Source organism: Pseudochaenichthys georgianus, unplaced genomic scaffold (genome assembly GCF_902827115.2).
Source record: "Pseudochaenichthys georgianus unplaced genomic scaffold, fPseGeo1.2 scaffold_635_arrow_ctg1, whole genome shotgun sequence".
NCBI lineage: Eukaryota > Metazoa > Chordata > Actinopteri > Perciformes > Channichthyidae > Pseudochaenichthys > Pseudochaenichthys georgianus.
Window position 1 is genome coordinate 109867 of NW_027263192.1, and position 13742 is coordinate 123608.

Sequence of the window (13742 nt, forward strand, 5' to 3'; positions counted from 1 at the left end):
TTTATTATTAACTGTGGATTATTGTGTTGCTTCTTCAAATATAAAAAAGTTATATATATCAAATACAAATCTACTTTTGCTGAACAATAAAGACTTTTTTTACACTAAAAATGTGTGTTTTTCCTTTCCATACATATGTGTTTACAATATGTTCTTAATATTATTATTATTATTATTATGGATGGCTGCAGCTATCATCTTGTGTTAAGCCAGGCCTAATGTGAAGCTAAATTCGCAGTCAAGTAAGCTTCAATTCTCATTAAGTCATTTTACACAGCATATTAAGTCGGTTTACATTCTCCTCACAAGCCTTTTCTTTTAACAGGCAGTGGGTTAAGGTCTGACTGTGCCGGAAAAGTAATGTGACTGTCGTTGGACAAGGCTTTAGCAGTGGGAAACCAGCTTGTGGTGGAGGCTATCGGTAAGTATTAACTGCTAATAATGCAGCTGATTGGTTCATCACTGAGGAAAGGGGTCCCTGACGAAGCTTATTGTCTCCCCTCAGATGGCACCAAGCACATTTTGTTAACACCTAGCATAGCTGCTCAGTGTGGATACAGCATGGAGTCTGACCTGTGGGGTAACACCAGAATCTACACCTCCTTCATGGGCTGCTTTGTGGACAACAAGGTTTGTTTGAGCTAAAGTGGTTTAACAGCATTCAATGTAATTTTCTGAAGGCAAGGATATTACATGTTCAATGACAAAGAAGCTGGAACCAAAGACTATTGGGGAGTTTCACTTAATTTAGTTTTTTATATATTTATAGGATGATGCTACATTTAACGTTGGCTTGAGACTCCAGATGTACGGCGAGAATCCATCAGACGTGGTCAGTCATGACGTGTCTCAGACTTGCAGCTACACTCGCTGGGCCTCCAGGGAGATCCTCTGCAACAGGAACTACATGGAAGTAGGTCATCTTTACATTGACGAGTCCACCATCTTGTGTGTATGGAAACGAATGCTAAAACCACCATTTTCTGTTTTAGGTTTCGCACCACATGGCTAACCTTGATGCTGAAGCTAAGGGTCAGACTCGGGATGGTAAAGACGAGAAGCTCAACGCCAAGCTTGAAGTATGTTGAATTAAACCGTTCAGATACTACAGTTGAATTCCTCCCTACACCAATGAGGATTTAATTATTATTTGTTCTTTCCTGTAGGCCTCTGGTGCATCACAAGGTATCTGGAAGATGACGTTTTACACCCCAGAACCAGTGGCCATGGTGTTGCAAGAGGCTGAACAAGCCGGCTACGCTGCCAAAACTACCTCCAGTCGCCTGGTTATGCGAAGCCCGTACAATACAGCAGAGACGTATTCAGAGGATGTAAGCAACACACTCCTATACAGTGTTTCTTTCCTTTCCCTCCTTGTCAATTATATGAAACCTCTCCTCTCTAGGTGGCTGGAGTCCCCATGGAAGTGTTCAGGGTGAGCGCCTACTACATGGCACCACAGGGTCTGAATGTAGTGAACTTGGCAGCTGCGTGTCCCAAAGGTGAGTCCTGAGCAACATATTGCCTTCACAGTGAGCTTAATTGTTGCACAGTTAACCTCAACAGCTCCATTTTGTCATCAACAGGTGGCGTCCTCTTCACCGAGGATATGATCTCTTGGCACGTACCTCGCCGTGTGACTCCTCTGTTGGACGGCAGAATTACAGTCTCAGAAATGCACATGGGAATCAACGGGCAGAAGCTTGATAGATCTCAGATGGCCGCACGGGGGTACACACTGAGCACCACAGACTTCCACATCGTCGTCGAGATCCCAGTGGGCTCGCCTGATGGTTACTACAAGGTTGGGGACATCTCTAGATTAGAAATGCAAGAGTCACTAGTGCATCTGCATGTTTTACTGAAATGTCATGAATTATTGCAGAGCCATGCCCCAGATTACCAGTACCACATCACCTAAAATCTTGACTAAAATGTTTACTGTTTTAGTCGACTAAAATAAGACTAAAATGCTCAGACTTTTAGTCGACTAAAACTTGACTAAATAAAAACAGGATGAAGGTGACTAAATATGACTAAAACTAAAAAGGACATTTAACACAGGACTAAGACTAAAACTAAATTAAAAAATAGCTGACGAAATCAACACTAGTACAGGGTAACAACAGACAGACAAAAAGTCCTCAGTCTAATGAAATAATCCACGAGCTCAGCCAATGAATCTAGCGATGCGAACATGGTAGTCCAGGAATGATAGTTTGTTAAATTTGAGTTTGATATACTTTATTAATTCCCGTGGGGAAATTGTTTGTAGCTGGAGTTGGCTAATAAACGCTGCTAGTCAATGTTGATTCGATGGTCAACTCTGTTCCCAGATAGTAAAACCTCTCACAAATACCGCGTATATAACGCAAATACCTCGGACTTAGTGATGTATTAAGACATATGACAAAACATGACATAAAACAAGCATACAGCACTGTTTAGAATCAATTTGGTCTGGTTTAGCGCAACCATGTAGGCGGCCATCTTTCACTTCTGTTGACAATATGCAGCTACCCAATTGGTGTAGCACGATCACGTGACGAACCGTGGCACTACTTTGGACCAAGATATTATTACGCTTTGAAGGGACTAGTTCAGCCAATAATTACGTGCCTAGAAGAATTGGCAGGAATTTTAGCGACAAACTTTTTTTTGGTGGATAAGCATGACTAGTTCTTTTTTATGAACTAAAGATTGTGTAGTTCCACTTCTGTGGAGCGGGATTTCTTTTCTAGAGGACTTTTCGAGGTTCACCTTGCGGCCTAAGTGTCAAACAAACGTTACAAGTTACCTGAAAGGTGCTGTAAGCTGTATTTTACCCGAATTTAGAGACAATGGACGTCCACTCTCGGGAGACGTCCGACAGTGGTGCGGTTACCCAAAGTGGCAGACCTAATTGTACAAGGCATGGACGTCCAGTCTCGGGAGAGAGACCTCCGGCATGTGTCCCTGAAATGGGGACTCAGGTTATTTCAGACATCCAGGACAGAGACAGGGGAAATCACCTCTCTGTAGCCCCTCCAAGACCCCCAAAGGACGGACTACAGACCTCCAGCATGTGTCCCTGAAATGGTATCCGAAAATAGTGCATTATAAGTAGTAGGGGGAGAGCCAGAAAAAGTGTAAGTTAACTGTTTGAAGAACCATGAAAACCGGCCAAAATATCCGAAAATAGTGCATCAAAATGCGGGTAGAGTCCCCTGACAACTTCCCTCACATTCCTCCAGAGTCAGAAAAAGTGTAAGTTAACTTTTTGCAGAACAATGAAAACGGGACAAAATATCCGAAAATAGTGCATCATAATGCGGGTAGAGTCCCCTGACAACTCCCCTCACATTCCTCCAGAGTCAGAAAAAGTGTAAGTTAACTTTCTGGAGAACCATGAAAACGGGCCAAAATATCCGAAAATAGTGCATCATAATGTGGGTAGAGTCCCCTGACAACTCCCCTCACATTCCTCCAGAGTCAGAAAAAGTCTGAGTTAACTTTTTGGAGAACCAGAGGAAAGGGGTGAAAATGGAGAAATTGTATCCCAAAATAGTGTCTCATAATTCCCTGACAACTCCACCTGCATTCCTCCAGAGACCAGTTCAACAACTTAAAGTTTGGTAAGAACCATATTGGGGGGTCTCCAGAAAACAATTGTATCCGAGCCAAAGCACTCATGTAGCGGACACATTCCTCCATGATGTGAAACAGCCGTTTTTTTCTGAAACCTCTCAAAAACCGGGTTTCCGATTTTGTGCGGATGGTAGCTAGAAAAACATGAATGCATTTTTTTGACGGAGGAGGGGACGTCTCGATTCCCCTCTCCGTTGTGAAATGCAACGGGGGAGTGGAAAAGTGTCCAGGGCTTCCGCCCGAAGCCCCTCCTCGTTTTTTAGAGAATTTTTTTAAACTTCATTTTTGATTATTTTAAGATATAATTGACCGTTTTCTATACTTTTTTCGGCTTTCCACGGGTGGGGGTGCATGAGCTCCCAAATTCGGCCTGGAACCTCCGGGAATTGTGTCACCCAGAAATGTCACTTTAATAGCCCAAAAATATATAATACAAATACATTTAAATAGTAAAAGGTACAATTGTGTCTGTTATCTTTTGGGAGAACCAGAGAAAAGGGGTGAAAATGGAGAAATTGTATCCCAAAATAGTGCCTCATAATGCAGGTAGAGTCCCCTGACAACTGTCCTTACATTCCTCCAGAGTCAGGAAAAGTATAAGTTAACTTTTGGGAGAACCATGAAACCGGCCAAATGTATCCGAAAATGGTGCATGATAATGCAGGTAGAGTCCCCTCAAACTCCCCTTGCATTCCTCCAGAGGCCAGTTCAAAAACTTATCAATCTTGATACAGGGTACTTATTATATGTTATACTTTGGATTCCTAAAGCTTTTAGGCTACTAACCCATCATTCAAGGTTGGTCTTCACTATAAGTAATGGGTGTTCTTTAGGCGGAGACAGGAATTTACATTTGTTTGCTATGTTCCATCTGAATTTACTCTGACACAGAAAAATCTATATTGATTCTGACACTTCTACATCCAACTCACAGATGTAACCTTGCTTTGATAACAACAATTATTAATATAAACCTTTTAGAAGTGAAGTTATAGTCATTTGTTCTGGGAATGTCATTTTCGAGCCTGAAACCTGAAAAACAGGCTCGGGGTTTAACAGGTTAATAATGAATAATTCCTTACATTTATTATAGCGCTTTTCCAGATGCTCAAAGCCCTTTACAGATACACATTACACATATGTTTTATACATGCAATGGTCACTGTGGACAATACCCACAGGAGCAAGTTCAGGTGAAGTGTCTTGCCCAACGGCCTGACGCAGTGGGGTGGGAGCGGGTTCCGAACTGGAGTTCCCCAGCACTCCCCCTTGTCCTGATGATCAGATGCACAGACCACTGCGCCACCCGTCCCCGAAAAACTATATAATAAACTAGGCATACATCAGCTCACCCTGTGTGTGTGTGTGTGTGTGTGTGTGTGTGTGTGTGTGTGTGTGTGTGTGTGTGCGCATGTGCGTGCACGTGCGTGTGCGTGTGTGTGTAGAATCCTTAACAAGCCTCACCTGTGCTTTGTCGTTAAGTGGAATATAAAGCAGCTGCTGATGTCGCAGTTAATCATCCATTCCCCTTCCTTTTAGACTTGTGTTTTTGTTGGAAGGTGTGCTGGACATTGCCAAGCTCTGATACTGACTGTATTCTTTTTGGTTTTACTGCAACATGCTGAGGCTTGGGAGCATGTAAGTTACATTTCTTGTAGATTTCTTTCTATGTGTGTACTTAATTGTCTCTAAATGATGTGTTTTATGTGTTAAAGTTTGTTATGGATGGCTGCAGCTATCATCTTGTGTCAAGCCAGGCCTAATGTGAAGCTACATTCGCTGTCAAGTAAGCTTCAATTCTCATTAAGTTATTTTACACAGCATATTAAGTCGGTTTACATTCTCCTCACAAGCCTTTTCTTTTAACAGGCAGTGGGTTAAGGTCTGACTGTGCCGCAAATGTAATGAGACTGTCGTTGGACAAGGCTTTAGCAGTGGGAAACCAGCTTGAGGTGGAGGCTATCAGTAAGTATTAACTGCTAATAATGCATCTGATTGGTTCATCACTGAGGAAAGGGGTCCCTGACGAAGCTTATTGTCTCCCCTCAGATGGCACCAAGCACATTTTGTTAACACCTAGCATGGCTGCTCAGTGTGGATACAGCATGGAGTCTGACCCGTGGGGTAACACCAGAATCTACACCTCCCTCATGGGCTGCTTTGTGGACAACAAGGTTTGTTTGAGCTAAAGTGGTTTAACAGCATTCAATGTAATTTTCTACCAAGTTTAGCTGTGCTAATTCTGTCTCAAGTGACTGAATTAATGGCTCAACAAACAAACCCCTTACCGTTAAAAGACCCAAAGTACATTTCCCTTTTTCTTTGGTACATCCCTAAAATATTAGCACTGCCCCACTCAAAACTGTATTCCTCAATTAATCTACTGGGTACTTTCTGGACTTGTTTGTTACATTCACAAATATCCATTTAGACTTCAAATGTGTCCCTGAAGGCAAGGATATTACATGTTCAATGACAAAGAAGCTGGAACCAAAGAATATTGGGGAGTTTCACTTAATTTAGTTTTTTTTATATTTATAGGATGATGCTACATTTAACGTTGGCTTGAGACTCCAGATGTACGGCGAGAATCCATCAGACTTGGTCAGTCATGGCGTGTCTCAGACTTGCAGCTACACTCGCTGGGCCTCCAGGGAGATCCTCTGCGACAGGAACTACATGGAAGTAGGTCATCTTTACATTGACGAGTCCACCATCTTGTGTGTATGGAAACGAATGCTAAAACCACCATTTTCTGTTTTAGGTTTCGCACCACATGGCTAACCTTGATGCTGAAGCTAATGGTCAGACTCGGGATGGTAAAGACGAGAAGCTCAACGCCAAGCTTGAAGTATGTTGAATTAAGCCGTTCAGATACTACAGTTGAATTCCTCCCTACACCAATGAGGATTTAATTAGTATTTGTTCTTTCCTGTAGGCCTCTGGTGCATCACAAGGTATCTGGAAGATGACGTTTTACACCCCAGAACCAGTGGCCATGGTGTTGCAAGAGGCTGAACAAGCCGGCTACGCTGCCAAAACTACCTCTAGTCGTCTGGTTATGCGAAGCCCGTACAATACAGCAGAGACTTATTCAGAGGATGTAAGCAACACACTCCTATACAGTGTTTCTTTCCTTTCCCTCCTTGTCAATGATATGAAACCTCTCCTCTCTAGGTGGCTGGAGTCCCCATGGAAGTGTTCAGGGTGAGCGCCTACTACATGGCACCACAGGGTCTGCATGTAGTGAACTTGGCAGCTGCGTGTCCCAAAGGTGAGTCCTGAGCAACATATTGCCTTCACAGTGAGCTTAATTGTTGCACAGTTAACCTCAACAGCTCCCTTTTTTTTTTCATCAACAGGTGGCGTCCTCTTCACCGAGGATATGATCTCTTGGCACGTACCTCGCCGTGTGACTCCTCTGTTGGACGGCAGAATTACAGTCTCAGAAATGCACATGGGAATCAACGGGCAGAAGCTTGATAGATCCCAGATGGCCGCACGGGGGTACACACTGAGCACCACAGACTTCCACATCGTCGTCGAGATCCCAGTGGGCTCGTCTGATGGTTACTACAAGGTTGTGGAAATCTCTAGATTAGAAATGCAAGAGTCACTAGTGCATTTGCATGTTTTATTGAAATGTCATGAATTATTGCAGAGCCATGCCCCAGATTACCAGTACCACATCACCTACTTTGTGGAGCCCATGCTCGAGGTACTGTGGAGGGAAGATGACACCCAAGATGATACCAGATACAAGGTTTTGTTCCCCATCATGACCCCTCTGATGCCTCAATCTCCCCAAATCCAGGATGGTAAGTCACATTTTCTAGTAGGTATGAAACAAATGACATTTGAACTCGCGCTTGCTCGGATATATCCCAAAGACTGCTAAACCCATTAAATAAAGTCTTCAGTTTTTGCAAAATGGTGTGTTTGGATGGGATTTGAAGCCAAGTACAAAATCTACTTTTGCTTACAAAGGGCACTTTTTTTGTTTTTTTTAAATAGCACTCAATCAACTACTCAATGTTTCTCTATCGATGTTGAGGCTGGTTCAGAAGTTGTAAACCTGCCACTTTCTGTTCCTCAGACACTGTCCCAGAGACTCGGGTGTTCAGCGTTCTCTTGGGAACCTTCCTCATGACGTTGAGCTGAGGAACATCACCTTCTCCACCGGGGTCCTCACTGTTGAGGAGAGCAATGCCAAAGGCTTCACAGTCCAGGAACACAGCTTGGCTAATGGCTCTAAGAGCTTCTCTCTTCAAGTGCCCTTTGATGCCGATGTTGTCTTAAAACATGTATGACATTATAGATTCAAAATATCACTTTGTACCAGCATATTGTCAGTGTTGCTGAGCTTTTATTTCATTTGTTGCAGAATCCTGAGCGCTTGGTTACATCCTACTTCCTCCCTCTGATCTTTGGGTTGGTCGTCCTGCCTGAAGAAGCTCCTTTTGGTCTCTCGGTCGACCTGCAGGCCTCTCTGCAGGATATTGGTGAGATCATATTGAATTTGCTTTTGACAATATCTTCATGCAAATTGTGTTTTCTAAAATTAAATAAACGTATTGGCGTAAAAGCTACACAATCAAATGGATAATGCCTCTTTTGCTGCTCTAGTGCTACCCATCATGGCTGGCACCTGTGACCAGAACCAGTTTCACATCAGCGTGAAGTTCGGGAGTCACGGCTCAAATTTCAAGGCCATCGTTGGACCTCGAGAGCTGACGGCTGAGATGGCTGAAGACTACAATTTCTATGAGAACGGCACACACCTCAGCCTCATTCTGCCATACGCTGCCAAGGACGCTGTTTTCGAGGTATGTCAAAACTACAAAATTCCACCCTAGATCTTCTGCATTGGCTAACTTTACTTTCTTTTCCACAGCTGCTCACTGCAGAATCAGTCAAATCCAGAATTGACCTGCTTCTGTTGGATCGTGCAAACGACTGGGTGCTTGCTGATCTCTATCTGGCGTGCTACTTCCCCGTGAAAGCAACAGGTAAGATGGAACATGTAAGTATATTTGCTGCTTTAATTGATGGATGTGTGTTGCTTTACACGGCCTGCTTCTTCCTCCAGAGTACCACCCCAATGGCACAATGACCGCTGTGGCTGTGAAGGTCGAATCAACTCGTAATCTGAAGCCAAGTCAGCTAAGTCAGACGCTAAAGGACCAGTCCTGCACACCACAGTTCAGCGACGATCGCTTTGCATATTTCTCCTTCAGTGTGGATACCTGTGGAACCACCAGAACGGTGAGTGTGAATCACATTTAAATATCAAAAGCGTTTTTTGTAAAATGTTAATGCGTGTTTGTTGTTAAATAGTTCTTTGACAACTACATGATGTATGAAAATGAGATCCGCCTGTCTTACAACAACGCCAAAGGAGCAGCCAACACATCACCAGTTGATCCTGATTACAGGTAAAATATTTGATTGTGTCTAATTGGAGATGAACACCTTCAATGTATGCATTTATATATTTTTTTTTTTCCCCCCAATAGGCAAACCATTTCCTGCTTCTATGTGGTCAATGAGACTCAGACTGTTGCCTTCAGCGCTAAACCAAGAACCTATGAGCCCGCTGCAGAGATCGGCACCGGGCAGCTGATGGTGCAGATGAGGCTTTCCCAAGGCATGGTGGAATGTTACAACATCTTGTTCATGCATACAAAACACTGTTTACAGGTCTCCTTTGAAAAAGAGACCTATGATCTCAAGGGACCGATCTGATTAAATAAAGGTTTGAAATGAAACTGTAAATGTCCAGGCCTCCTGTCTCTAACGGGACTCTTCTCCTGCAGATCCATCCTATGAGCTCTTCTACCAAGCAGAGGATTATCCAGTGGTGAAATATCTGCAGCAGCCTCTGTATTTTGAGGTGGAGCTGATGCATTCTACCGACCCACACATGGAACTCATTGCTGAGAACTGTTGGGCAACCCTTTATGAAGATGGGACATCTCTGCCAAGCTGGGACATCATTGTGGACAGGTAATGTTGTGCAAAACTAACTACTAACTACTCTCATTTCATTTGTTTAACTGCTGCTTTATTTTAACTTTGGAATTCCTTCACTAGCTGTGAGAATCGCAATGACAGCTATGCAACCATTTTCCATCCCGTTGTGAGTGACTCCAGAGTTTTAGTCCCGTCCCACATCAAGCGCTTCTCTGTAAAGATGTTCACTTTCACTAAAGATGACGAGGTTCTGAAAGATAAGGTAAGACTTGTAAATCCAAATCTGGGGTCTTTTGGCCACTGCTGCATGTAGCCACGTGTAATAAATCATCCTGTCTGTCCACAGATCTATGTCCACTGTGATGCAGTGATTTGTGACACAAGCAGCCAGGCAGATGGTTCCTGCAGAGGCCAGTGTGTGCATCCTCCAGGTCAGAGCTACTCAAGACCTGCAGGTGTAAAAAAGGGTAAGTGACCGCGTCTGAACAAATGTCGTCGATCTGGATGTGCAGTTGGTAATCTTTACTTGGTTTGCAGAGCGAAGAAGCACCGACTCAACACGCCAAAGGCAGATCTCCTCTGGGGCAATTATTCTGTCTAACCTTTGAATATTTTCGTCAAGTGTTTACGTTTTGTCATTTGCACCTTATGTAATTTTGTTCATTGTTTTCTTTGGGACCAGTTTTATCAATGAATGTACTGTAATGCCTTTTATATTGATGGATGACAATCACGACTCGTGTTTTTAAAAAAAAATAAACTAATTTATAAAAAAAAAAATAGCCACATTTATTTATATAGACGCTTTTATCAATGTGTTGCACCTTCTGTGGTCAATTGTAAGTGACATATTAATAAAAGCAGGTTCTGTGTCAACCAGTACCCTCATAACTCCAAGAAAATGCAGAGAAGCATCAACATCTTATCTTGCCTCAAAACGATGCAGAGAAACTAGTCCATGCATTTGTTACTTCTAGGCTGGATTATTGTAACTCTATTATCAGGGAGTACCAATAAGTCAGTGAAGTGGCTTCAGCTGATTCAAAATGCTGCAGCTCGTGTACTAACCAGAGTAAGGCAAATGTCAGCCTTATGAACGGAGGTACCGTGGGACTTGCCCTTCCCATGTACGGGAGTCCGCTCAATGGAAATGCGATGTCAAGTTCCGATGTCAAGTTCCTGTCAGCGGCTAGACATATGTTACCAGTGTTTACCAGTGTTGCCAGGGGCATGATAACATCCTCCACTGGAGGTTGGGTGTTGCTGCTGTGAATAAGGCCGACTATGGGTGCCGATGGGCGGACGGTAAAGCACCGCAAAGTAGACCCCCTTTAAGTGTAAGGCAAATGTCAGCCTTATGAACGGAGGTACCGTGGGACTTGCCCTTCCCATGTACGGGAGTCCGCTCAATGGAAATGCGATGTCAAGTTCCGATGTCAAGTTCCTGTCAGCGGCTAGACATATGTTACCAGTGTTTACCAGTGTTGCCAGGGGCATGATAACATCCTCCACTGGAGGTTGGGTGTTGCTGCTGTGAATAAGGCCGACTATGGGTGCTGATGGGCGGACGGTAAAGCACCGCAAAGTATACCCCCTTTAAGTGTAGCCAGGGGCACGAGAAACATCCTCCATGGAGGTTGGGTGTTGCTGCTGTGAATAAGGCCGACTATGGGTGCTGATGGGCGGACGGTAAAGCACCGCAAAGTATACCCCCTTTAAGTGTAGCCAGGGGCACGAGAAACATCCTCCATGGAGGTTGGGTGCTGCTGCTGTGAAGAAGGCCGACTATGGGTGCTGATGGGTGGACGGTAAAGCACCGCAAAGTATACCCCCTTTAAGTGTAGCCAGGGGCACGAGAAACATCCTCCATGGAGGTTGGGTGTTGCTGCTGTGAATAAGGCCGACTATGGGTGCTGATGGGCGGACGGTAAAGCACCGCAAAGTATACCCCCTTTAAGTGTAGCCAGGGGCACGAGAAACATCCTCCATGGAGGTTGGGTGCTGCTGCTGTGAAGAAGGCCGACTATGGGTGCTGATGGGTGGACGGTAAAGCACCGCAAAGTATACCCCCTTTAAGTGTAGCCAGGGGCACGAGCAAAATCCTCCATGGAGGTTGGGTGCTGCTGCTGTGAGGAAGGCCGACTATGGGTGCTGATGGGCGGACGGTAAAGCACCGCAAAGTAGACCCCCTTTAAGTGTAGCCAGGGTCACCCTGCATGCGTCGTCAAATGTGATTGAAATGGACAGATTCCTGTACATTTCAATCACTTTTAATGGGAGTCGTCAGTATATGGAGCTTAACCCATAATTCCCGGACGTTCCAGGCCGAATTTGGAAGCTCATATGCGGCCTGCCATGCGCCTCCACCCGTGGAAAGCAAAAAAAAGTAAAGAAAACGGTCAATTATATGTTAAAATAATCAAAAATGAAGTTTTTGAAAATTCTTGAAAAACGGCTAAGTGCCAACGGGGGAGGGGGTCAAGTCTTCGGCGCTTCGGAACGAAGCCCCGGAGACTTTTGCACTCCCCCGTTGCAATTTACAACGGAGAGGGGAAACGAGAGCTCCCCTCCTCCGTCCAAAATTTTTATTCATCTTTTCCAAGCTACCATCTGCACGAAATCGGAAACCCGGTTTTTGAGAGCACTTAGAAAAAAACGAGCTATTTTCACATGATGGGGAAATCATGGAGGAATGTATCCGCCTCATGAGCACTTTGGATCGGATGAAATTGTTGCCTGGAGGACCCCCAATCATGGTTCTCACAAAACTTTAAGTTTTCAAACTGGTGTCTGGAGGAATGCAAGGGGAGTTGTCAGGGGACTCTACCCGCCTCAAGAGGCACTATTTTGGGATACATTTTATCCATTTTCACCCCTTTTTATGGTTCTTCCAAAAAGTTAACTTATACTTTTTCCGACTCTGGAGAAAGGTAGGGGGAGTTGTCAGGGGACTCTACCTGCCTTTTGGAACACTATTTTCGGATACAATTTATCCATTTTCACCCTTTTCTCTGGTTCTTCCAAAAGTTGACTTTAACTTTTTCCCACCCTGGATAAAGGTATGGGGAGTTGTCAGGGGACTCTACCTGCCTTTTGGAACACTATTTTCGGATACAATTTATCCATTTTCACCCTTTTCTCTGGTTCTTCCAAAAGTTGACTTAAACTTGTTCCCACCCTGGAGAAAGGTATGGGGAGTTGTCAGGGGACTCTACCTGCCTTTTGGAACACTATTTTCGGATACAATTTATCCATTTTCACCCTTTTCTCTGGTTCTTCCAAAAGTTGACTTAAACTTGTTCCCACCCTGGAGAAAGGTATGGGGAGTTGTCAGGGGACTCTACCTGCCTTTTGGAACACTATTTTCGGATACACTTTATCCATTTTCACCCTTTTCTCTGGTTCTTCCAAAAGTTGACTTAAACTTGTTCCCACCCTGGAGAAAGGTATGGGGAGTTGTCAGGGGACTCTACCCGCCTTATGGAACACTATTTTGGGGTACTTTTTTCCCATTTCACCCCTTTTTTCTGGTTCTCTGGTTGTGGCGGCCTCGCCCTGGCCGTCCACCCTCTGGGTACCTGACTCCCCTGCCTCCTCCGGGGGGCAGTTGAGAGGGTTCAATGCCTCCCCGGAGGATACTGTTATCCCGGCAACCCGCCAGCAGATGAAAAGACCCACCCCTCCGCCTCTCCACCTCTTCTGAGGGACGAGGGAACCGCGCGGGGGTCTGCTGGAGGCTACTGCCGGGTGCTCCGTCCTGCGCCTCACCGGTACCCTGACTCCAGCGCGGTGTGGCGGCCTCGCCCTGGCCGTCCACCCTCTGGGTACCTGACTCCCCTGCCTCCTCCGGGGGGCAGTTGAGAAGGGTTCAATGCCTCCCCGGAGGATACTGTTATCCCGGCAACCCGCCAGCAGATGAAAAGACCCACCCCTCCGCCTCTCCACCTCTTCTGAGGGACGAGGGAACCGCGCGGGGGTCTGCTGGAGGCTACTGCCGGGTGCTCCGTCCTGCGCCTCACCGGGACCCTGACTCCAGCGGGGGTGTGGCGGCCTCGCCCTGGCCGTCCACCGTGCGCCCTCTGGGTCGTACCCGAAACTGTCGGGTATCCTTTGGGAGAATCAGACTCTGGAGGAACGTGAGG

General features: G+C 45.1%; 1 protein-coding gene and 1 pseudogene across 1 annotated transcript; both read left to right on the forward strand.

The window, feature by feature from the left end:
• The first annotated feature begins 441 nt into the window (after positions 1–441).
• Positions 442–1921, forward strand: LOC117443598 (uncharacterized). The gene is made up of 7 exons (XM_034079489.2): positions 442–630; positions 770–913; positions 993–1079; positions 1167–1331; positions 1406–1502; positions 1587–1804; positions 1886–1921. The coding sequence occupies exons 1-7, from the start codon at positions 442–444 to the stop codon at positions 1919–1921; spliced, it is 936 nt and encodes a 311-aa protein (XP_033935380.2).
• A 3240-nt stretch (positions 1922–5161) lies between these two features.
• LOC117443597 (uncharacterized) lies at positions 5162–10263 on the forward strand (annotated as a pseudogene).
• The last annotated feature ends 3479 nt before the right edge of the window (positions 10264–13742 follow it).

Coding starts and splice junctions, on each gene's coding strand:
- LOC117443598 (XM_034079489.2), top strand. CDS start 442: ATGCAGCTGATTGGTTCATCACTGAGGAAAGGGGTCCCTGACGAAGCT. Junction 914..992: donor GCAACAGGAACTACATGGAA/GTAGGTCATCTT, acceptor TTTCTGTTTTAG/GTTTCGCACCACATGGCTAA. Junction 1,332..1,405: donor CAGAGACGTATTCAGAGGAT/GTAAGCAACACA, acceptor TCTCCTCTCTAG/GTGGCTGGAGTCCCCATGGA.